The sequence below is a fragment of the Epinephelus lanceolatus genome, chromosome 2 (genome assembly GCF_041903045.1).
Source record: "Epinephelus lanceolatus isolate andai-2023 chromosome 2, ASM4190304v1, whole genome shotgun sequence".
In the NCBI taxonomy this organism is placed as follows: Eukaryota; Metazoa; Chordata; class Actinopteri; order Perciformes; family Serranidae; genus Epinephelus; species Epinephelus lanceolatus.
The window spans coordinates 11420769-11445499 of NC_135735.1; the positions used below are offsets into that span (position 1 = coordinate 11420769).

The 24731-nt window shown below is 38.6% G+C and overlaps 2 protein-coding genes across 6 annotated transcripts in view; one reads left to right on the forward strand and one right to left on the reverse strand.

Annotated features, from left to right (window-relative positions):
• Positions 1-5817, reverse strand: part of samd4a (sterile alpha motif domain containing 4A) — a 66517-nt gene extending 60700 nt beyond the window's left edge. For 2 of the 5 annotated variants that reach the window (XM_078173885.1, XM_078173881.1), the window contains exons 1-2: positions 5620-5817; positions 3776-4504 (exon numbers count right to left, since the gene is read on the reverse strand). In XM_078173885.1, coding sequence (XP_078030011.1) covers positions 3776-3971 — 196 coding nt within the window. In that variant the 5' untranslated portion in view covers positions 3972-4504; positions 5620-5817. Of the gene's footprint in view, positions 1-3775; positions 4505-5614 lie in introns of all 5 variants that reach the window. The other 3 variants (XM_078173884.1, XM_078173890.1, XM_033623867.2) reach the window with 3 other exon arrangements.
• A 5163-nt stretch (positions 5818-10980) lies between these two features.
• Positions 10981-23014, forward strand: ero1a (endoplasmic reticulum oxidoreductase 1 alpha). The gene is made up of 15 exons (XM_033636105.2): positions 10981-11237; positions 13509-13628; positions 13745-13828; positions 13916-13957; positions 14145-14221; positions 14392-14465; positions 16180-16300; positions 16660-16721; positions 16833-16859; positions 16972-17064; positions 17322-17568; positions 18639-18708; positions 18950-19036; positions 20810-20946; positions 21470-23014. The coding sequence occupies exons 1-15, from the start codon at positions 11169-11171 to the stop codon at positions 21528-21530; spliced, it is 1371 nt and encodes a 456-aa protein (XP_033491996.1). The 5' UTR covers positions 10981-11168; the 3' UTR covers positions 21531-23014.
• The last annotated feature ends 1717 nt before the right edge of the window (positions 23015-24731 follow it).

Genomic DNA, 24731 nt, shown 5'->3' on the forward strand with positions numbered 1-24731 from the left:
ATTTTGTTAATTAAAAATAAAATTTTCTGTTGCTGTGCCAATCCCTTGCCCCTTTAATGTGAAAGTTTCATTTAAATATAAGATTTTGGCTGTTAACATTTTAGTATGATAAGGAAGTTACAAGATTTAGTGAAGTTATTTCAATGTATCTATTTTTTGGACATTTTACAGCGCTTAAAAAAATATCGCAATATTATCGTTTTCCGTGATAATTTGGTCACTATAATCGAGATATCAAATTTTCCATATTGTTACATCCCTACTGTATGTAAACAACAACCAATCAGAGCCAAGAAGTCTCTAATGCAGCTGTCCATCATGTCATCAGAATCTGTGCCAAGTCCTCAGCGAGGGCGCGTTGTAGATGGGAGGTGCCAGGCGCAAAAGTGGATTCATTCATTTTAGGGCCATATTGCCACCCCTAATGTCAATCACTGTTTGCTAACTGCGGTCAATCTGTCAAACCAGGCAGTGCTGATCAAATATGAATCAAGATTCTGTTACTACGTTGTCAATTTTATCATCTGAAATGTTTTCAGAAACATATTTTAGAGTACTGCCTAGCTGTAAAAAAAAAAAAAAAAAAAAAACAAGAATACAAAGCACCGCCCACCAACTGTACCACCTTTCCATTTTCCAGCAAACTAGTACACTAAAACATGTTTCTGAAAACACCTGAGTCGAGGCAATGCAGTTACGGAATCTTGATTCATATTTGATCAGCGCTGTTAGTCCAACCATTTGATTGCAGTTCAGGGAGTGACTGACATTACTGACAGCTGCGTTAGACACTCCTCACCTGCATCAGAGACTCCTCCGCTCTGATTGCTTGTTGCTGACCACACCGCAGTCTGATTCTAGCAAATGCCATAGAAGACAGCAGGAGAGGAGACAGGACATGATTTTCTTTTCACAGACTGACTCATGTACCTCTTTCAGAATATATTGACAGTTTTAGCAAATATGACATCAAGTTATTTTCTTAAAAGTTACCAACTGTATCTTTAAGGCAAAATAGCTACTGGTAGTATTCTCAGTTTCAGACAAAACTGACTGTAATTGTCATGAAGTTTTGCCCCTCCACTACACTACACTGTTTGCTTTGTACCGGCATCTTCACCTTTGACAGAAAATGAATGACAGCTACAGATTGGACAAAAAATTCAATGTGTTCCAACAACTGTAAAGACTGAAAGAAAAATCCAGGTGCGTTGACGTGTATGTGCATACTGTTATTATAACCTTACCTGACTTAATCAGACTGAAGCATTATGTAGAGAATTTTCTTGAGGTACAACCGTACATACTTATTCGTATAAATGTAGCCAGTGATTGTAAGCCACAAGGTTACCTCACATTGTAAATCCCTGGACTGATGACACAGAGAGACCAGGCTATCATCATCAGTCTGTTCAAGACACAAAGCTTGGGCAGTGAATTTCTCAGTGATCTAATCAGGTCATTATATTTGGGGAAAACCTTCACACTGTACAAAGTAATCTAAAAATAACACAAGCTCTTATGCTCAACCAGACTGATTTTAAGGCACTGAATCAACTGAAAAATGATTCTGTTTGTTTGGGAATAATCTGTCTTCAGCCAAACATAATTTACAGAAAAGCAAGTTAGAAATCACTTAAAAACTTTACAATTACAAAAGGGAAATTGGTTCATCATTTATAATAAAATGAGGCCACAGAACGTGCTGAGTGCACAACAAAACGAAAAAAGGAATAGCATTACTTAGGTCTAATCACATTTGCTGCATAAATGTTTGCTAATATGTTCATATTTCTTTGCTCTGCTACAGTGCACTTAACTTTCAGAGAGCCACAGTGCTTATGTTGAACACAGTATTCATAAATTAAGGTCAATTAAAACTAAATCAGTATCATCTTCAAGGCAAATGCGATAAAATACTGCGATGTGGATTACAGGCCTTCCTGTTCAGCCCCTCACTCTTGATGACAAATGCCTCTATTTCCACAACCATCCAGCCTGTTCAGTGGACATGTACATTGTGCCAATCACCAAATACCTGTCACATGCTACAAGTGAAATTATTTTTTAACTCACAGACCTTTTCATTGTGTTATCTTTCACAAACAACCAAAACAAGCCTCTTCCAAAAGCATTCCCCTCATCATTTCCACCTTGACTATAAATCAGAGTCTTGCTAGCTGAGATTCACACAGAATATAAGAGTAGGACTGTGACTCAAGTTTCAACACAAAGATCCCAAGACAGCGTCTCTTTGACTTACACATGATGCGCTGTATTCTGAAACATAACCTAAGAGATAAAAACCTGTTGTTGAGTTGTAAGAAGATGTCACCCCCCTCCACTGTCTCCCCATGACTCCCATCTGCTTTGATCTCTGACAGTATGAACCAGCCTGACTTTGGGAGCGGTCGACTAGGGAACTTCATGTAGTGTGCTTTGATGTCTCCAGCTTCATATTAAACAATAACAAAGACCAGCCTGCATTAACTGCAGCCACTGCCCATTGTAAAACCCTGATGGAAACTCTATGCCATATGTGTAAGTGTCACTGCAGGGCAGGGCCATTATGTCACCCCAGTGTACGCCAGCAGATGTGTTACTGCATGCAGATGTTGCCATAGGTACACACAGACGCCTGCTCTCCATCGCAGCTGCAGCAGCACTTCTTTCTATTTTTCATGAGCCCAGTTGGTTGCCAAGGTTTTTGTTTCCATGGCCACGCTGCAGTCTGATGCAACAAATCCCAGCCAGAACCCCCCTTGGGTGCCTTGGCGTGATACCAACCCAGAGAGAGCTACAGCGCTATAGGCTGGCACACTGACTGACTGAATGACTGACATCTCCAGCCAGCCACAGTGCCAGCTGAGCTAACACTATACACGACCCAAACCTCCTTCCACAGTCATTTACTGGCTGGCTACAGTTCAGCGCAACACTTTGCACAGTTTCATACCATCAGTGATTCAGCTATTTATTACTCTTGATGGATCTGCAGGAATGTTTTGGACAGGAATGATCTTCTAATGCTTGTGTGGAGCCTGTATGTGTTTGTTCCAGGGTCAGGAACTACAGTCCTTTGGGAAAACATGCCCTTGAAATCCCTCTGAATTTTTAAATGAGTTGGCAAGAGAAAGAAAAGAGTAGGAAGATTTGTGAATTTGAAAACTGTGTCTCTATTTCTGACCAGAAAATAAATGAGTACACAGCTTGAAGCAGACGTAATGTGACGTAAGTGCTGCATCATTGATGAATTTCAACTGAAACACAACTACTGTAGTGCAGGAGATGTATTGCTTGAACCTTACTATTTAAAACACTTTCACATAAACAGTCTCACACAACGACGAGCCTGCATTGTTTATGTGGACATGTTTTAAATAGTAGGGTTTTAGCAAAATGCATGTGTTTGGGAAGTAGTGAGCACATAACTGGATGAATGAGACTTGGATTATACTGCACGAGTTGTGTGAGAGTTTACCAATGGATGTTTTGTTTCGGTTTTGCTGTTGTTAAACACCATGACTTCAATTCATCAAGAATTGTCTGCATTTTTTGACTCTTCATTTACTGGACTCACGTGAGAAAAACAAAGACTTACAAATAGTCATTTAGACAGGGTGAAGTATTTCTTAGATGACTCTGGTCTGTCAGTGCCTGTAAATGTATCTTCATTATGTTTTAGTGGATGACGTCGCAGATGACAGTGTCTGAGGTCCCGTTTATACAACAACGATTTCAACTGAAAACAGTAAACTTAAGCTGAATGTCCTACCTGGGTTGTTTGCCTCTCCCTCCAGGACCTGGAGTTCGGTGCACTCAGCCAGAGAGTGCTCCAGACAGAGCTGCAGGAAGCGGGCCTGGGTCCGGCTCACCCTCTTCAGCAGGGACAGCAGAGCCACAGTCTGCTCGCACTCATTCCACCCCTTGAACCAGCTGGCTAGCACGCCCACCTGATCGCGAAACATCATGGTCTGCGTGGCGGGGGTAAGGCAGGCTGACTGTGGTGGTGCCGGGGCTGGGCTGAGAGGAGCAACCTCCCCCAAAGTTTACACTGATGGTCTGGGGTAAAACTGATGGAGGATGACGCTGGTCTTATCAGCTGTTTGTTTGTTGTTTGTCCCTACACACAGGGAGGGGTCAGTCAGTCGGTGAGGTTCAGCTGAACCACTGTGATGCCATTCTTAGCTTTGTTGTTGCAGTTACTGTTAGACCTTCTGGTGCCAAAAATTGTTTCGCCCGCAGCCACTGCTGGATATATTCCTGCTGGAGGGGGGTTTCTGCACCGTCTTCTCCTCTCTGATAATCTCCTTTGGTGTGTATGTGTGTGTATAGGGGGGTAAGGCTCTCTTCTAGCTAGGCATTAGGTGATATGAGCTGCTCTCTGCTGCTTAGTCGCTCCCAGAGGGATTGATATTTGATGAGTCAGCTTTCTTCCAGCACACGCTGTGTCACATCAGCCTCAGCCTCACTGGCATTTTTCTTCAGGGAATCCCTCTTAAGCCTGCAGGAGGATGTTAGAAGTTAGGGGAGGAAAAAAGCATATTTATAACAGACAAAGCTCTCTGTAGCTCTTTGTACACGCCTCTCCCTCTCTTTCATACATATGCAATGACTTTTACAGTGCACTGGAGAAGACAGCCTCACTAGAAATGCGACAGTGTCCCTGTTGCTTCAGCTCTGCAGACTTTGTGCTGCTGCTGCTGCAATGGGGGGGTGAAACAGCCTTCAAAAACTCATACATGCATTTATAGGTCGCCTCCTCGCCATCGCCTATGCGCATAGGCTTGTGGCATTCACCGCCGAGACAAAAATAAATAATTTTCGCTTTTGGTATCCACCCATTCCTAAAAATACAGCTGTCGGTACTACTGGCGCTGCATCCCGGAATTTTCCAAAGGACGGACGCCGGGTTACCGACGGCGGCCGTTGGCAGTGGCTGTGTGCTGCTGTATGGACGTTAGCAGTGACTTCCCTCCGTTATTTTAATGACAGGTTAGTCCTATGAAGCTGTATTTTAAAACCGAGGACTGGCTGTAGTGGTGAGTTTGAGCCAGAGGAGAAGAAACACGGAGGAGTAACCTAGGAGCAGGCTGAGCGTTAGCCGCTGTCTAAAACTGTCACTTTGCTTCATCAGCACACAGGGAATGACCGTTGGCGGATATGTATATGTGTGTGTGTGTGTGTGTGTGTGTGTGTGTGTGTGTGAGAGAGAGAGAGAGAGAGAGAGAGAGAGAAAGAGAGAGAGAGAGAGAGCAGTTGTTAAAAGAATAAATATAAAGTTAAATTTCTCCCTCCATTTTACCTTCTGGAACTTTCAAACGGACGAACCGTGTAACTTTAACGCAAGTTAACGTTCGTAAAGTTGTAATACGGAGCACCGTTAGCAAAGCGACCAACATTAACGGCTATGGATTCACAAATGACAAAGCGTTAACTAGTCAACTGGTATAATTACGTGATTTTAACATAAAGTCTGACTCTAATATAAGGTAAAGGTAGTATTTTTGGATAAATACTGAAGCCGAAAAGGAGAGAGGACAAAACAACGACAAAAAGCAGATTCAGAAACTTCAGTTTGAATGTTTGAATAGTCGGAGAACGCTTAACCGACCTCACCTCCTGGAGCCGTTAGCATCGTTGGGTTTGTCTCAGGACGGGCGGCAGGCTCTGCTTCTTTTTTCGGGGAGCGGTGCCCCTTCACTCCGGGTCTGTGGGATTTGCCATCTTGACTAACTTTTCCTCTGTCTCTCTCCCCAGCAGACGGGCTGCTCTGCTGCTCTGGACTAAAGCACCCACGACCACGGTCAAGATGAACGGAAGCTGTGCGTGACTTCCGGTTACGGCTTTCAAAGTAAAGTACTGCAGTGCGGCGAAGCCAAACAAAAGTCCATTGAGAATTTAAAACGAAGGCACATCTGTTTTCACACTGGTGCCTAGGAGAGTTTATAGGATACAGCCTTGGTAGGATGGAGTGTAATTTAACTATAGTCTGGTATACTTTATGTAATATTTACTCTGTGACATTGTGGAGGCTTTGTTGCATTTATTATCAAGTTTACTCTCGTGTATTAATACTTATCCTTGTTCATGTTTAATGAACCTTCAAGATTTGAATATGTATTTTTTTTTTTTTAGAAAATGCAAGTTAACAATTAGACCTCAAGCATTTATTCTCAATAACATAACGTTACCTGTCCAATGTTCAGAGGTAGGGAGTCACCACTTGAATCAGGGTCTTCTCTGGTGTTCATGGTTTCAGTGAAATGAAATGAACTGGGGTAACAATGTGTAGCATCTCCATATTGACAAAAGTTAATTGCTAACTACTGTTAGCTCAATTGGGTAGTCAACAATACATCTAATTGAGACAGGCCTTTATTGGTCAAAATGTGTAGCTACGCCCGGCTAGTAAAAGAGACTGGGTGTTTAATTGGGACTAGGCTTTTAATTTAAGTTCTATGGTGGCTGTGATTATGATGCAGTATTTTTTAAGCTAAGACAGAACTTTATGTATCCCGAGGGATATGGTTGTGCAGCCCTTTCCAGTATAGCAGGAACATGTGCAAATAGAAAATATATGAAGATAAAATATAAACAGGTTAACAATAATAGTAATAAAATATTAACAGGACAACAGTAGGGTTCAGTCTTGGTGGGATGCATATAGATGAAGGGGCCATGTAGCTTTGTATGCACAATTTCAAATATAAAATACAATCAAGTGTGTGTTGTTAATCAGAATCAGGTTTATAGCCAAGTACGTTTTCACATACAATGAATTTGCTTTGGTGTTTTGGTGCATAACAATCAACAAAAGACAAGATGAAAGCAGTACCATATTAATTAAGAAACATAAATAAAACAGAAAAAAACTGACTATTGATGACAACTATGACTTATAGTACTGCAGGCATTGTGCTATAACTGGACAGCTGTGGCATTAGGAATCAACCATAACTGAGGACTTTTTCATGATGAGTTATAGTTGAGCTTTGTTCATCTATGTAATTTTTATTTCTATTTTATTTCATTTATTTACTTATTTTTATTTCATTTTAATTTTTTTTTTTTTTTTTGAAGAAGAAGAAGAAGGAGAGGATATACCTTATTAATCCTCAAGGGCAAATTTTTTTCACTTTGTTGTCATACACACATAGCCGAAATGACACACACACATGCACAAACAGTACCTACACATTTAATGGAGAGATGTCAGGGGGAATGCCCATGGACAGCCCCAGGCAGTTGGGGATTTTTGCTCAGGGGCACATCGGTGGTGCCCAGGAGGTGAACTGGCACTTCTCTAGCTACTAGTCCACACTCCAACTCCATATTTGGTCTGGACAGGGATTTAAACCAATGACCCTCTGGTTTCCAATCCAAGTCCCTAATGGACTGAGCTATGGACCCCTATGGATCGCCCACAAGTTGTGCCACATAGTTATGCCAACACAAAATGAATTCATGCAGTTAATATCACTATTTTGGTGTTTCTTCTTGTTTGTAACCTCCAACAATCCTTTGACAAATGCCAGTGGCTATTGTTTTGAAGGCAGGTCCATGTCAACTTCCGGCTACGTTTCGGACGCCTTGACGCAGGGAGGCTCGAGCTGCTCGTTTCCACATGCTAATCATTAACAGCGGAGCATTACGTCAGGGGCTTGGCAGCGCGAGGAAGCACCAAAATAGAGAGAGAGCGGAGAGGGAGTGTGTGTGTGTGTGTGTGTGTGTGTGACGACACTACAAGAAAAGGTAAGAATAAAGACATAATAAAGTTCAGTCAGACATGAAGCTGAAGGTTTAAATAACACACACTGAGATATACAGATATGGACAGTACACTGTGAGGTGATATACTTTATATGCCTTCTCCTGCTTCACTACATTTCACAGCTACAGTTACTTCTTTACAGATTATAATTTCACATAGGCTGGAGCATACGATGAATTTCAGGGGTGAAAAGTAACTAAATAGTTACATATACTGAAGTACTGTGGGCCTACTTAAAGGGATAGTTCAGATTTTTTGAAGTGGGGTTGTCTGAGGTTTTATCCATAGTTAAACAGGATTTATACTTGTGTACCAGCTCTGTAGGCAGAGCTTATGCCGTGGCCTACGTTGTTGTGATGTGGTGGTGTGTCTGTGTCACTCTGCAGTCACACCTCCACAACACTAGTCACTAGTGGGGTTTCTGTAAAGTGCTGTAAAGTTTAGTTGATTCAAAACACACATTAAACACACATTAAACATGGCATAACAGCGACAATTTCAATTCACAGACAAAGCATTTGTCTTTATTTGGACACATTTTCCTCACAAATATAACATGCTAACGTTATTAGCGCAAACCTATGGCATTTTACATTGTATAAATTTGCCTAGCGACTAGTGAAGATTTCCTCTACCCATAAGAAGCCAGGATAAATCACACACAAGACTTGAAAATGCGTCGCTGCCATGTGTATTTCTGGGGAGGTGCATGACAGGCTACAGCATAGGGTACAGCATAGGCTCTATGTCAACGCAGAGCCTAGGTCTGGCATTGATTCGACGCAGAAGTATAAATCCCGCTTCAGTGTATTACCTACTGTAAATGTCTATCATCATGCCCCCAGTTTGGAGAAAGGGCCAGAGTGCCCAAACAGAAGCTAAGAAGTGAACTGTTGTGGAGGGGGGTCAGGAACAAAATGTAATTTTAGCCAACTAAAAAAACTCCTATCTGAAACAATAAATAGCTTAAGTGTGTCAGTTTAAGTGAATGCTATATTGAGAGTATATTTACCGCTTTACCCCTCCATCAGACAGCCCATTCAGGGAATGGGACAGGGAAGCAGTTGACGGCTTCACTTCCACATCTGTGCTCTCTTTAATGCCACGGGACTCCACTGACACAAACAGTAATTTTGGCTCCCTGAACACAGAAGCTGCTGGTCTACTACTGCCTCGATCAGTTAGTTAGTGTTATTGTGTGACTTTAAATGCCAAAGTCACACAATAACATAGTGGTAGTAGATCAGCAGCTCCTGTGTTCAGCCATGTTTAATCATTTTTGTCAGTGGAGTCTGACCTTAATCAAAGAGGTATAAGGGCTTCAGTTTCACATTGTAAATCTCTATCTGGCGGAAAGCAGCAAAAATATTGACAATATACTGTACACTTAAACTGATATTATTTGTTATTTAGGTGGAACTTTTTGTAGGTGGCTAAAATACGTTAATTGCTGACCCCATCCACAACAGCGCATTGCTTAGCTTTCATGAGGGCGTACTGACTGACATGTACTGTATAGGTAATATATTGACTATGGATTAGTTCCTCATACAACCACAATTCAAAAAATCCGGACTATCGCTTAAAGTATACAATTTGCCATACTTGTACTTTACTGGAATATTTCCATTTTAAATTACCCTATTCTTCTACTCCACAACATTTCAGAAGGGAAATATTGTAGTTTTTACTGCACTACATTTAAAGCTTTTGGTTACTAGTTTCTTTTCAGATTAAAATTATGAATACAACATATAATCAACAATTTAATTTTTGTTTAGGATATTGTTATAAATTAACCTAGCTGTATATAAATGGATTACAATTAGATCCACCTTTAACAGCTGCATTATTAAGATGATGTTTACAAATGAATACATCAATAATCCAGTAATATAATTCTTAAACTGGCCTTTCTACATATGCAAACAAACTAATTTTATACTTTTATCCAAGTCAGATTTTGAATGCTGGAATTTTTCTTGGAGTATTTGTACACTGCATTATCGCTACTTTTATAGTCGCTAAATAAAAGATCTGAATACTTCTTCCACCTCTGATGAGTTCATGAAATATGTCACTATGTAAAAGATTTAAGCCCTCTGCACTCAAAAAGTGTTTGGCCTACTGTTACTTCACTTGGATGATGGAGCAGAAGAAGTATCAGATCCTTTACTTGAGCACAAGTACTACTACCACGTTATAAAAATACTTGATTACAAGTAGGCCTAAATGTGCTCTTCCTTTATGTGTTGATAATTTAAGATAAATAAACTCTTTAAAAACCCTCTTGGATCAGCTGGAAAATTCATCATCACAAAGCTGAAAACAGGGTTGTTTTTCTGACACAATGAAAAGTTGACAGGACAGACATATGATTATTTTATAGGATATGATGCATTGCTGTAGATTAAACTACACTATGGTATATAAAGGAATTGAGATAAACACAACCTTAAACATCTACAGCAGCGAAATGCACCGTACACATTAATGTAGCAGTAATATTAATCCAAACCATCATGTGTAATAATAAAACACAGATAGAGAAAATTTTACTGCATAAATGAGTATTTTTACTTTCTCTTTTTAAAGTCTAGTACATTTTGTTGATGAGTTTATTTCAGTGGGATGTCCCTTTAAGTGTAAAGGTACATAAATCCGTGTCGTATAGCTCCACTGTGTGGCTGCCTCTGGTATTACATCACAGAGACGTCACATACTTGAAACTGAACTGCACATAAACATATAAAAATAAATTTAAATGTCATAAAACAGGAGAAAATTATATTGAGTTTGATAATCAGCAGGTTTGTAGACACTTTAAAAACATAATAACATTTTACAAAATTAGCGAACTCACATTATCCTGTCGTGAAATAACGCCGCAGGCTATAAGTTTGTAAAATGTTCGTTTGTTTCGTTTTAGGCCTATTAAAAACATGTATAATTAATTGCATTTTAAAATATATATTTTTTGATATTTTTTCGATGCATAAATTCTGTTTTAGTGTATTATAATAAATGAAGAAAGTAGGCTTCATGGTTTCACTCGGAGAGTTTTAAGAGCGAACAGGAAGAAAATTCACTTCCAGTTTAAAATAAATAAATAAATAAATAAATAAAAACAGATATCCGGTCATTGTGTTTACATGTGAGCACAGTGAGAGTTACAGTGAGTGTGACAACGTGTGAGTAACGCAGCTGATCAACAAGTCACGTATTACACGTAGCGGACTGGAAATGAGGAAGTGGCAGGAAGCAGCACTTCACATGAGCTCACCTCCTCTCACCGCTCACAGCCTCATTCTGCTGTTAAACTACTGAAGTGAAGCTTTCCTCTTTTATACATATATATATATATAGGGTAGTTTAAAACAGAGGAGAGGCGGATATGAAGCTGGTGGTCCTCCTGCTCCTCCTCCAGGTGACCGGATGTGCAGACAGCAGGTGCTTCTGTCAGGTGAGCGACACTTAAATAACCTGGTATTTGTTTTTAGTCATCGGAACCAGCATCCTGCTTGTAGCTTCTGTTGTAATGGAACTTTTACACTCTTTAATACATCTGTGTGTTGATTTGAAAGACATCCACGTGCGAAAGTAATTAAAAGGTACGTGTAGAGTAAATTATAGCCTACAGGCTTTTTTAAAGTGTATATAACAGGCCTATAGGTGTCAGGGGAACGTAGATAATTGTAGGAATCCTTGAACTGACTTGAACTTGTGTATTTCCATTTTATGTCATTAATAGTTGTACATCACTACATTTTAGAGGGCAATATTTGCTCCACTACATTTATGTGACAGCTTAAGTTACTGTAAATATTCTTATTATTAAACCACAATATAAATCAGCTAATAAAGTAAGATGTATTATAGCTTAAGATACTCAGCAGTATATAAAGTAGTTAAAATGACCTCCACCCTTTGTGGTTGCATCATAAAGTGATGAACAAATCAATGCATCATACATGTGATTCAGAAATGCCCCTCCCTGCACAGTGAGTACTTTTACTTTTGGTACTTTAAGTATATTTTGATGCGTATGTTTTTGTACTTCTAGTTGAGTAAGATTATGAATGCAGTAGAGTATTTATTCACTGCAGTGTGGCTACTTTTACTCAAGTAAAATATATGAATACTTCCTCTACCGCTGACATCTGTGTAGTCAGAGTTATTAGTCACCCCAAGATCACTATGTTAGATTATTAATACTGATGAATCAATGTGTAAGCAGTGGTCAGTGCAGCTGGTTTTAACTGGTTTCAACAGTAAAGTGTGGTAGTTTAGTCCAGTGGTTCCCAGCCTGGGGGTTAGGGCACTCTAAATGGTCACTAGATAAATCCGAGGGTCGTGAGATGATAAATGAGAGAGGAAAGAAGGAAAAACAAAGTTCTGATGCACAAATACATATATTCAGTTTTTTCCACTCATATTTGATTTTTATGTGAATGCTGTAAGATTTGATCTCTTTGGGAATCAAACAGTTGTTTAGATAAAATCAACTGAGAAGTTAAGAGGAGAAAAGTCTTATCAACACCTCAAAGATGTCTGTGACATGACAATGGGGCCAAGCTAGATCAACCACTGGTTTAGTCTTTAACACACTGTATTTTTTTTCCTTCTTTTTTTAACTTAGTGACTTATTTTTATCATGTCAGCTGGGAATACGACCCATAATTGGTCTTGTAATGCTGTCCATTTAGTCCAGCGTTTTTCATGGATCCCTGCTTTAGTCCTTAGATAGTGAGTCAATTTTTCCATGGAGTATAATTCCTCTACGATGTCCAGCCACTGCTCTAATGTTGGAGGGTCACCCTTCAACCAGCTCCCTGTAATGGCCTTTTTACATGCAAGTGTCAAGATTTTGAAGAGATGCATGTCCTCCTTTAGAATTATGTCACCTGGTATCAAACAATCCGGAGATCCTTAGGAATCTTGTATCATAAAATATCCTCGAGAATCTGAGTAACCCTGTCTCAGAATGGCTGTATTTTTATACATGACCAGAAAATATGTGAATGATTGGCATTCAACTGCCCGCATTGTCTCCAGCATTGCTGCTGTGTGCCCACTTGTTTATTTTTTTATGTATGGTGTGGTAAAAAAGCGGATTAAATTCTTCCACCCAAATTCCCTCCATCTTTTAGAAGCTGTACATTTTTTAATGTAAATGTTAATGTAGTAATACATGGAACCCAAAAACAGACTCAAAAGGCAGAATAAGAGTTCACTGAGCTTATGAGTAGCACAAGGTGCTGGCACAAGGCTTAATGATCAAGGCTGAGTAAATGGAGGCTGTAGACAGGTTGAAGAGTCCTCTCTGAACTGGTCGTTGGAGTGTACTGACATGAGGAGAAGACACTGGCAAAAATCTAAACACAAGGAGGAATCACGTTAGAAAAATCTAACTAACAACACTTAGGATAAATAAATATTCAAACTATTAATAGTTCTATTAATAGTGGAGGTGAAGCTTGGGCTCTTGTACTGAGGCTGATGAAGTTCAGCCAGGTGCTTGACTGCAGTAGCCCTGCCCTCCAGAGACAGGCACATATACACACAGAGACAGAAAGGGGAGGGGGGCAGGGAAACACTAGGGAAATGGGAAAACACTATGTTCACAGCCAGAGCTGTGACCGTAAAATCTTAATTTGAAAAGTAACTACAGTTACAGTCATCATCTCAGAGGATAAGAAGCTGTTTGTGTTTCCCCTCTATCTATCTAACAAAGGTCACAGGAGACCTGGACGACTGCACGTGTGATGTGGAGACCATCGATGGCTTTAACAACGACAAGCTGTTCCCCAAACTTCAAACTCTTCTGGAGTCGGACTATTTCAGGTTCTACAAGGTGAGGTGACCTGATGGATAACACACACACACACACACACACACACACACACACACACACATACATACATATAGATTTACTGTGTGTTGCTGAGGACTTGTGTTGATCCTCTGCAGGTGAACCTGAACAAGGAGTGTCCGTTCTGGACGTCGAGCAGTCAGTGTGGTCTAAAGCACTGTGCTGTGAAGCCCTGCTCTCCTGTGAGTTCCTCCCTCTCACCTCTTCTACCTGCTGTAAACACTCACCTGTATTCACATCAGACTCATTAAACTCTTGTGTGTCCACAGAATGAAGTGCCAGAAGGGATCAGGTCCTCCCCACACCACAAGGTGAGTCAGTCAGGATGTGTTCATTTTTTAAAACCATAATTTAAGTATTTGAGGAAAGATTTTTCTATAGCACTCATTAGTGGCCCCAAATCCTCAAATGCCTAAACCAGATTTTGATATCCATATATAAAATATCATAAATTATGCGATTGTGTTTGTTTGTATTTGTGTGTGTGTGTATATTCAGTATTCAGCAGAAGTAAATGAGCAGCCAGTTGATTGTGAGCAGGCGGAGCATCTCGGAGCTGTGGATGTTTCTTTAAGGTGGGTCAAGATATTAAACAGTATGAGATCGCTGTGCAAACATTAAGATAATATACATATTCACACTGTTATTGATACTGGGTCTTGTTGAAGTTTGTGTGTAATATAATACAATAATTGAGCTGACCAGGTGAAGTTGAACTAACAGATGTCTCTGTTTTCATGTCCAGTGACGAGACCAGAAAGGCTCTGCTCAACTGGAGCAAACACGACGATGAGGCCGAACGCTTCTGCGTGGTTGACGGTACGTTTCAATCCATCAGCAGAGCAAATGTCTTACTGACCAAACAAAAACAAACTTTTATGCATTTTTATTTAGTAAATTAGATGTTGGGCAGCATGGTGATGTGGTGGTTAGCACTGTCGCTTCACAGCAAGAGGGTTGCCGGTTCGATCCCGGGTGTGGGAGCCCCTTCTGTGCGGAGTTTGCATGTTCTCCCTGTGTCAGCGTGGGTTCTCTCCGGGCACTCCGGCTTCCTCCCACAGTCCAAAGACATGCAGATTGGGGACCAGGTTAATTGATAACTCTGAATTGTCCGTAGGTGTGAATGTGAGCGTGAATGGTTGTTTGTCTCTATGTGTCAGCCCTGCGATAGTCTGGCGACCTGTCCAGGGTGTACCCTGCCTCTCGTCTGATGTCAGCTGGGATAGGCTCCAGCTCCCCCGCGACCCTCAAGAGGATGAAGCGGTTAGAAGATGAATGAAATTAGATGTCATATTCCATATATGATAGAATAGTTAATTACAAATAAAAAACACAGACCAACTGATTGACACATGGCAGTGTCTTTTTAGGTTTACATATTCCAAGAAGTTATCCTCTGTATTTGCTGTTATCAGCATACGTAGTGGTTTTGATATGCAAATTAAAAAAGAATAGGGAATATGATGGTAAAACTACACCATGTGTTAATGAAATTAATGTTAAGACTTAAGAATAAAGGAAGAATAGAATAGACTGTTTTGTAGGGATTGTAAAGGATGAAAATTTACGGGGCATCAGTGGTTTAGTGGTAGAGCAGGCGCCCCATGTACAAGGCTGTTGCCGCAGGGGCCTGGGTTCGACTCCAGCCTGTGGCCATTTCCTGCATGTCACTCCCCCTCTCTCTCTCTCCCCCTTTTACACTTGTCTGTCCTGTCAATTAAAGGCTAAAATGCCCCCCCCCCCCAAAAAAAATTCTAAGGATGAAAATTTACAATATTTTTGGGAACACAATGTAAACAATTCATAAATTTTAGGGACCACAATTAGAAGATTGAAAAATGTTTCGGAAACATAATGGAAATTCAGAGAACATAGTGTGAGGAATATTTTTAGGGAACATATAGCATTATTAGGGAACATAACTGAAGGAATATAATCTTTTTAAGGGAACATAATGATAAAATACATCTTTTTTTAAATATGAATAAAAAGGAAAACATCTGAAGGGAGAAAAACATGTTTTGTTAACATATTGTAAAGCATATTTTTAGGGAACATGATGAAAAGTATATTGAATTATTAGGGAATCAAAAGAATATAAACCATTTTTGAAACATAAGGATAATATATTTGTTTTTGGAAATGTAGGGAAGGAAACAAATATATTTTTAGGGAACATGAAGATAACATTGAGCTTTGTCATTCTTAGAAAACATAACAGCATATTGTGAAGAGTATTTTCAGGGAACATGATGTAAAGGATGTGTAAGTAACAAGCAACACCAGAGAATGTATAAGTACTTCATGTCATTTAATGCAACACAGATCAGTTTCTTTGTATTTAGATTTCTTAAAACTATTTCAGTTCAATCATTACTGTCTGACCTTGGTGGGTTATTGTTAGTGTGCCACACAGGTGTCTGCTAGTGTCTCCACCCTTTACTTTAGTTTTATTTGTTTGGGATCAAACTTGGGTGAGAAAAAGTCGTCGTTATAGTGTCTTACAGCTGACTGAAGTGTTGCTGTTTTCTAGACGAGGAGTCACCGGACTCTCAGCATGTCGACCTGCTGCTGAACCCGGAGCGCTACACGGGCTACAAAGGACCAGAGACCTGGCAGATCTGGAACAGCATCTATGAGGAGAACTGCTTCAAGTAAACACTCACAGGATGATGCAATACATACAGCTCAGAATAGTGGATGATCTTTAGATTTTGACTTCTTGTATCTAACATAAGAAACTTCCACCCTAAAACACAGATAAAACAAGACTAAGTCTTTATTTTGATGAATAATGAAATAAACTTGATTAGCTTCAGTTGTTTTTACTTGAATAATTAAGTGTAATACAACACAATTGTAATGTTTTAATAAAAATGCATGTGTGTGTGAAGTACTGAACACACAACTGGATAAATAAGACTTTGATTATACTTCATGAGTTGTGTGAAATGAATGAATGCATGAATGAATCACGCTTCATCACTGTCTCTCTTTTACTTCCCCCTCACAGACCATACACCATCAAGCGACCTCTGATTCCCAACTCGTTCCACAGCAGCTCAGGAAATGAAGGTAAGGGGCCTTTAGTGTCTCATTGCACCATGATCCACTTTATTTGGACTGTAGTTTTGTGCCTGTGTGTGTCTGACAAGTTACAACAACATTGTGTTTACTTATTTACAGCAAAGACCTTCTACAGCTGGCTGGAAGGTGAGCTGACATCTTCATCTGAACAGCGGAAAACTGTTTTGTTTTTTGTTTTTGTTTTTTTTTTTGTCCAGTTTTTGTCAGCTCTGTGTGTTTGTGTCTCTCTTTCTCTCAGGTCAGTGTGTAGAGAAGAGGGCTTTCTACCGGCTTGTCTCCGGCCTCCATGCCAGCATCAACATACACCTGAGCGCCAGATACCTCTTGGATGGTGAGAACACTGTCACAAACCCTCACTGACTCATTCAGTCATTCTACCTTTTGATTCATGAGGAAAACAATAAGTCAGCAGCGAGGACAGAGACGGAGTGAATGTCAGTCAAAATATTATCAATTACTCCCTGCATGTTTCCTTAAATTTGTGACGAAAACTTTAAGGAAATCTTTATTTTTCTTGCATGCCTCCATATGGAACGGAGAATCCAAAAAAGGTAAACTCTCTCTCTGTTAATTCCTTTTTTCCTTCAGACAGCTGGTTCCAGAAGAAGTGGGGTCACAACGTGTCGGAGTTCAGACAGCGTTTTGATTCAGAGCTGACGGCCGGCGAGGGGCCCAAGAGGCTCCGCAACCTCTACTTCCTGTTCCTGATCGAGCTGCGGGCGCTGGCCAAAGTTCTGCCTTTCTTCCAGCAGCCGTCCTTCCAGCTGTACACCGGCAGACCGGAGGAGGACCAGAGACACAAAGAGCTGCTGCTGGAGATCCTGCAGCTGGCCCGGTCAGTCTGAGGCAACAGATACAAACTGGGCACACACACTGTAATAAAAACAGTAAGGTTGTTAAATAGTATAGTCAGTCAGCTTGAACTGGAGGGTTTTGAGATGGGATTTGAAGGATGTTATGTTGTCAGACTGTCGGATGTATGGGGGTAGGGAGTTCCAGTTCCTGGGGGCGGTGCAGCTGAAAGCCCTGGCACCTGGTGTTGAGGCGTGAGGTGGGAATGCTCAGGAGACCAGCAGAGGAAGAGCACAGGCAGTGGGAGGCGGTGTATTCCTGGAGAAGGTCAGAGAGATAGGTGGGGGCTAGGTTGTGGAGGGCTTTGAAGGTGAGCAGAAGGTTTTTGTAGTCAACTTGCTATTGAACAGAGAGCCGGTGTAGTCGGATGATTTGGTTAGAGTTTTGAATGATTAGAAGCCTGTTAATGAGTTTGGTAGGATGGCCAGAGAGAGCTGTGTTACAAAAGTCAAGTCTACGGATGCTAAATCCAAAAAAGTAAAAGTCTCAGAATGAAATAGAGACTTTAGTCATGCTTGGACAGATTTGTTTGCTGTCACTGCCAGCTCTGCAAAGTTCGAGTACCAAATGATCATAAAGAGTGTCCTGCAGTATCGCCACCTTGTGGTAAATGAATGAATGTTCATTTAGACTGTTAGTAGAGCCTGATTTGGACTTCACGGGCTGTTTTACCTTTATTAAAAGCCTCAGATATGTATTGCAGTTCCACACAGATTTTTTTTATCATTATTTTTAGTCAAAAATGGCTCTTTTGATAGTAAAAGTTGCCAACCCCTGCCTTACACCACCTGACGTTGATAGGAAACATAATGAAACATGCAATTGTAACATATCCGTGGTTTGCAGAGATGTGTAATGGCAACGTTTTCCTCTGGTGACTGGGCTGGAGGGTTAGTTGTTGCAGCAGCACAAGATGGAAATAAGTACAGATGAACAGAGAAAGTAAAACTCAAATAGCAGCCCATTATGTCCAGTGACATTTCTTTACTTCTCATTAGTGTTGTTTCCTGTGCTGCTGTCACATTCACTGTATAACCAGACTTCCCTCTCCAGATCTTTCCCTCTGCACTTCGATGAGACGTCTTTATTTGCTGGGGATGAAAAGGAAGGTGCCAAACTGAAGGTCAGCAACCATTTCAGACCTCTTTTTGGATAATTCCCAGATTCTTTAACATGGACAGCAGGTCTTTGTGGGCATGAGAAGAATATTTAAGACTGTGTAGAGACTCCTCTTAAATGACGATGAAGGACTTGTTCACACTCTAATTAAAATCAAGTCATTATCTACACCCCCCAGTTTTGTTATTATCTTATAAACCAGTTTTTCTTTGGTCATTAAAGTGACATGAGTGTGTTTCCTTCAGGAGGACATCCGACTGGCCTTCCTCAACATCTCCAGGATCATGGACTGTGTGGGCTGCTTCAAGTGTCGACTGTGGGGCAAACTGCAGGCGAGTCATTATTACAGCAGTTATATTAATGATGTTCAGCATGAGGAGTAGTATGATCTGCAGTGGTGGAGTGTAACTAAGTTACATTTACTCAGGTACTGTACTGAAGTACAAATCTGAGGTACATGTACTTTATTTGAGTCTTTTATGTCTTCATGTCACTTTATACTTCAACTTCCACAACATCCACAGGGAAATATTGTACTTTTTATTTCACTACATTTTTTAGGTACTGTATAAATTAAGATTTCTGTATACAACACACATCAAGGGTGTATAAAATATTTTGTTGTTGATATTTGATTAGGAATTTTAAATGACTCCAGCTTCACAAATGTGAAGATTGGCTGATTTTCCTTTTATCATTTCAATTTTTTTTTTTTTTTATATAGTCTTAAGGTTCGGACACATTGTGAAGGTGTCACTGTGGGCTTTGGGTAATTGTGACGGCATTTCTCACAGTTTTCTGAATTCATACAAACCAGTGGAGAAAAATATCAGCAGATGAATCCATGACATAAAAATGATGATTAGTTAATAGTCTAACATGAGCTCCTCTTCAGCCAACTACAACAAGCAATGTACTGTACGAAGCAATGTACTGTACGAAGCAATGTACTGCTGTCAACACAGGAAGCAGCAAAATGTATTCTAGCCACCTAAAAATATCTATATTATATCATAGTTTCTTTTTTTTTCTTTTTTAAATGTTATTTATTTATTAATTATTTAATATTTATTTATTTATTTATATTATTTATTGTTTTAAATTGAACGATAAATAGAATGCTACATTTTACCTGTAAATATAAAATTTTGCAAACGTGTCTTTTTCTATATATGTGTGACAACTCAGCCTTTAGGGTTTTTTTGTTTTTGGATTTTTGACTTGTTTAACTTTGAAAATCCCAAAAAAAACAGAGTTGGAAAAAAAAAATCAGTATCAGTTCAAGTGTACACTATATTAGAAATGTGTCACTGCTTTACCTTACTGTCAGTTAGCCCTTTTCAACAGTGAACTGAAGCTGTTATCTATACTCACTTCAAAGTCACCAGACTCCATTGACAAAAACAGTAATTTTACCTCACAGACAACATGAGCTGCTGGTCTACCGCTGCCTCGAATGGTTAATAAGTTTGTGTTATTGTGTGACTTTGGTGAATCTTAACTAACCCTTTAAAACACCAAAGTCACACAATAACACAAACAGACTAACCAATCAAGGCAGCAGCTGATCAGCAACTCTTTTGTTAAGGGGCGTAAAATTACTGTTTTTGTCAAAGGAGTCTAGCTCTGAAGAGAGTGTAGATAATGGCTTCAGTTCCCCTGTCGTTAAAGGCTGTGTGACAGCAGGGTAAAACGGGGAAAATATCATAAATATAGTGTACAATTAGACTGATGTTGATTTTTTGTAGCTGGCTAAAATACATTTTGCTGCCGTCCCACTCACACAGCAGAACATTGGTCAGCTTCTGTGGTGCTACTGCTACCTGCTGTTTCAAACTGAGGGCATGCTGACTGCCACCTACTGTGGGACTGTGGCACTTCAAAAAATTCTCAACTACCCACATACTTACATAATTTTACTTAAGTACATTTCCAGTGCAGGACTTTAACTGGTAACTGTTTTTACAGTGCAGTGTCAGTACTTCCTCCACCACTGCTGATCTGTGTATAAATGTTAAATGATGCGTTCAGGCCATTGTATGTGTCTTACACTACAATTGTGATTTGCTGCCTTGTTTTGATCTCTGTCTCTCTCTCGTCATCAGACCCAGGGATTAGGAACATCGCTAAAGATTTTGTTTTCAGAGCGACAGATTGAAGCTCTGCCCACATCCAGCGTCCAGCGACCCAGTTTCCAGCTCAGCCGACAAGAGATTGTCTCCCTGTTCAATGCCATTGGAAGGTGAGAGTGTCTGTCTGCATCATATATCAGGATTTAAGATTATTTGATTTGTCCTCAGGGAAATTTGTCTTGGATTTTAAAGCTGCCACATGAACATACACATTGCAGAAAGACACATAAAGTGCATTCAAGTACAATATACACATGCTCACCATAAGAAGGGCATCATCATTGTCCATATTCAATCATTATTCCATTCAGCAAATTCAGTTTTCCACGCTGATACTTCATGCTTTCACGACAGGCTTACATAACACAGTCAAACAGTTTGCTTCCCATTCCACACATGATTTCCACTACCTGGAGCTTACCTATTTGTACTCCACACATGAATACTCCATCCTGTATTCAGTTTAACAACTGCACGTGTATATTTATATCTACCTTGTGTTTAGATAAGGATAAAATGAACAAACTAAAACTATATTATGGCTCCAATGCAGCCCCTGAAATATGAACACTGCAGATTTTCGGAGCCTAAATTTACATTTCATTAAAGTTTTCTCCATGAATCGTCCCACAGGATTTCCACAAGCATCAGAGAGCTGAAGAACTTCAGATCGCTGTTAGCGGAGGAGCTGTGATGGTGTGGGGAGCCACTCTTCTGCCTGAATCCTGCTGAAATACTGTTTAAACTACCGTCAGAGTTTAACATGAATAGAGATCAGCTTCAGCTCCTTAGCTCTTAGCTGAGTCTCAGTGGTGGAAGAAGTATCCTGGTCTATTACTTGAGTAATTGTAGTGATACCACAGTGTAGAAATACCTGCCAAGTAAAAGTTCTGCATTCAGAATCATAGTTAAGGAAAAGTACAATAATGATAACATGAAAATATAGTAAATATAGTAAAGTAACAAAAGTACTCATTATGCAAAATGGCCCATTTCATAATAAAAAATATATATCACTAGATTATAGTTATTGATGCATTCATGAGTTCACCACTTTAATGTTGCAGCTGGTAAATGTTGGAATAATTTTGATTGTTTTATATGCTGCTGGGTAGCTAAACCTATAATAATATATCATAATTTATTAGGTGATTTATATTTGTTTTATTATGGAGAAAAAGCACAATATTTGCTTCCAACATGTAATGGAGTAGAAATATAAAGCAGCCAAAAATGTAAATACTCAAGTAAAGTACAAGTAACTCAAAACTGTACTTAAGTATGTTTAGTTACATTCCACCACTGCACTGCTGAGAGGAGACTGAGATTATTTTTCTATGAAGAATTAAGTCCTTTTTCTTGAATTAAAAATAAATTTGTAATTTTGACATGTTACACCACTGGCTATATTTGATATTTTGTATTATATTAATGTAGCTTAAAGTTTTTTGTTGAGTGAAACTGTAATAATTCCAGCTATTATGAGAGACTGAAGAGATGATTTGAAAATGTGCTTTCACCAATATTACACTTCACTTGCAGTGTTTTTGTGATTATGCTGGTGTCCTGAGGGTGGCGCTGTTTGTAAAGCAAATTTTTATCTATGAATACAAAATCTAATTGCTTTGGAAAGTCTTAATTTAATGTAAACAAGAGGAATATGCCGTGTGTTGAGATGAAGAACTGTACGGGTGTGAGAATGATATATTTTAATTTAATTTCCAGACTGATGCATTTCATTAAAATCATACATTTTCTGTGACCTATTAACCTGTGTGTGTGTGTGTGTGTCTGTGTGTGTGTGTGTGTGTCTGTGTGTGTGTCTGTGTGTGTGTCTGTGTGTCTGTGTGTGTGTGGCAGAGAACATTAACCCAGTTCCATCGGCGGTGGGTCCCGGTTAATGGTGCCTTCAAGTACCCCTCGAGAACTCAGACTTCCATTGTTTAGCGTGTTGGTTGAAATGTATTTAAGATTTTGTATTTAAATCACAAATAATATTAAACTTGAAAACACGTAGACCTACATGAAATCAAAAATTAAGACAGGTGTACCGGTGATGTGTGTTGCAATTCTTTGTGACTTTGCTGTTTGCTGTAGATAACTGACTAATGTTCAGAAATATACTGGCTTAATGTAAATGTGTTTTCTGACTGAAAATAATAAAAGGAAATAAAATTATTTTTAAGAAATATTTTTAAACAATTATTTTACTTATATTATATTTAGTTTGAATGTAAAGGGAGGTATTTTTTCAGTGTACAAGCCTATTCATCTTGCAAGCATGAGATAAGACAGGCTGAGTGGCAGTATGTGTGGCCTACTGGAAGCAGTGTTGGTTGTGTAAAATGAATTGTCTTGTAAATAAAATCAGATTTAAATATCCACTGATAATAAAAATGTAAAATATAATTTTGTTTGGAGGTTTATATAGTTAATTCCTTTATTTACAAGCCAATTTATCTTGCAAACATGATATGAATAGGCTTGTATAATAACTATGTGTTTAAATAATCACTGTTAATAACAGCTTTAATGATACTATGTTTGAAGGTAATAGGGCAGGAAGATTATATATTTGTTACTTTTTCTAAGGAGCCCATTTATCTAACAAGCATTCAAAAGCTTGGCTTAAAAATTAAAATATTTTTTAAATACCCACTTGTAATAATAGCATTAACCATATTATTTTTGGTTTGGAGAAAGAGGAACGTTGTAAAGCTTAATTTTTACAACTGACATGATGCATCGAAAATATATTTTTAATCATCTACCATTAATCATGATTTAAAGTAGGCTGTGTTTAGAGGTAAAAGGAGATTATAAGGATTTTTTATTTTAATTTTTTTATTTTTAGTTTGCACATCTAAATATTGACAAGTAATAATTTTAGCTATACTTTGGAGTATTTTTTTAATTATTATATATCTACTTTTAATAATAATGTGAACTACACTATTTTTTGGAGGTTTATTTTTTTTAACTAATTTTAATTTTTTAGTTTAATTTTTACAATTTACAAACTAATTTACAGGCATACAGCATATTACATTGACAATCAACAATTTTTAATCATCTACCATTAATAATAATTTAAAGTATGCTATGTTTAGAAGTAAAAGGTTTTTCAAATTACAGGCAAATTTATTTTGCACATCTAAATATTGACTAATAATAATTTTAACTGTACTTTGATGATGATGCAAACTATACTATTTTTGGTTTAGAGGTAAAGGAACATTGTGAAGTTTATTTTTTACACACCACATAATGCACTGAAAACAAACATTTTTGTTTTATCATCTACCATTAATAATTTAAAGTATGCTATGTTTAAAGATAAAGGGATTTTATTTTTATTTTTTTACAGGTAAATTAATTTTTTTATTTAGCACATGTAAATATTCACTAAATTAATTTTAGCTAGACTTTGGAGGATTATTTTTAAAACATATTTTATATACCTACTCTTAATAATAATGCAAACTGTACTATTTTTGGTTTGAATGTAGAGGGAAATATTAATTTATTTATTTATTTTACAATTAACAAGCCAAGTCATCTTACAAGCATAACATAAATTGACTTTGAAAATAAATGTAGGATTAAATATCAACTAATGAAAATATTTTTAACTATTCTATGCTTAGAGATAAAGGTCCATTAAATTTATTTTTTTCTCTAAAAAATTATTTGAATTTTTATGTATGTATTCATTTACTCTATCAGATACAGTAATGCTCAAGTGAGGAGTTTTTTTTTTTTTTTTTTTTGTTCTTTGTTTACAGTTCCGGTTTTTCCGACGGTCCTGTAAGGCACCATAAAGCCGTGCACAGACAGTGAAGGGTTAAACAGTGTAATAGGATGAATGGATATTGTGGTGAGCAGCATCTGATTA

Excerpts from the sequence above, each read along its gene's own strand:
- ero1a (XM_033636105.2), top strand. The coding sequence starts at position 11,169 with ATGAAGCTGGTGGTCCTCCTGCTCCTCCTCCAGGTGACCGGATGTGCA. Across the intron at positions 13,958-14,144 it reads GGTCCTCCCCACACCACAAG|TATTCAGCAGAAGTAAATGA; the intron begins GTGAGTCAGTCA and ends GTGTATATTCAG. Across the intron at positions 17,065-17,321 it reads CGCCAGATACCTCTTGGATG|ACAGCTGGTTCCAGAAGAAG; the intron begins GTGAGAACACTG and ends TTTTTCCTTCAG.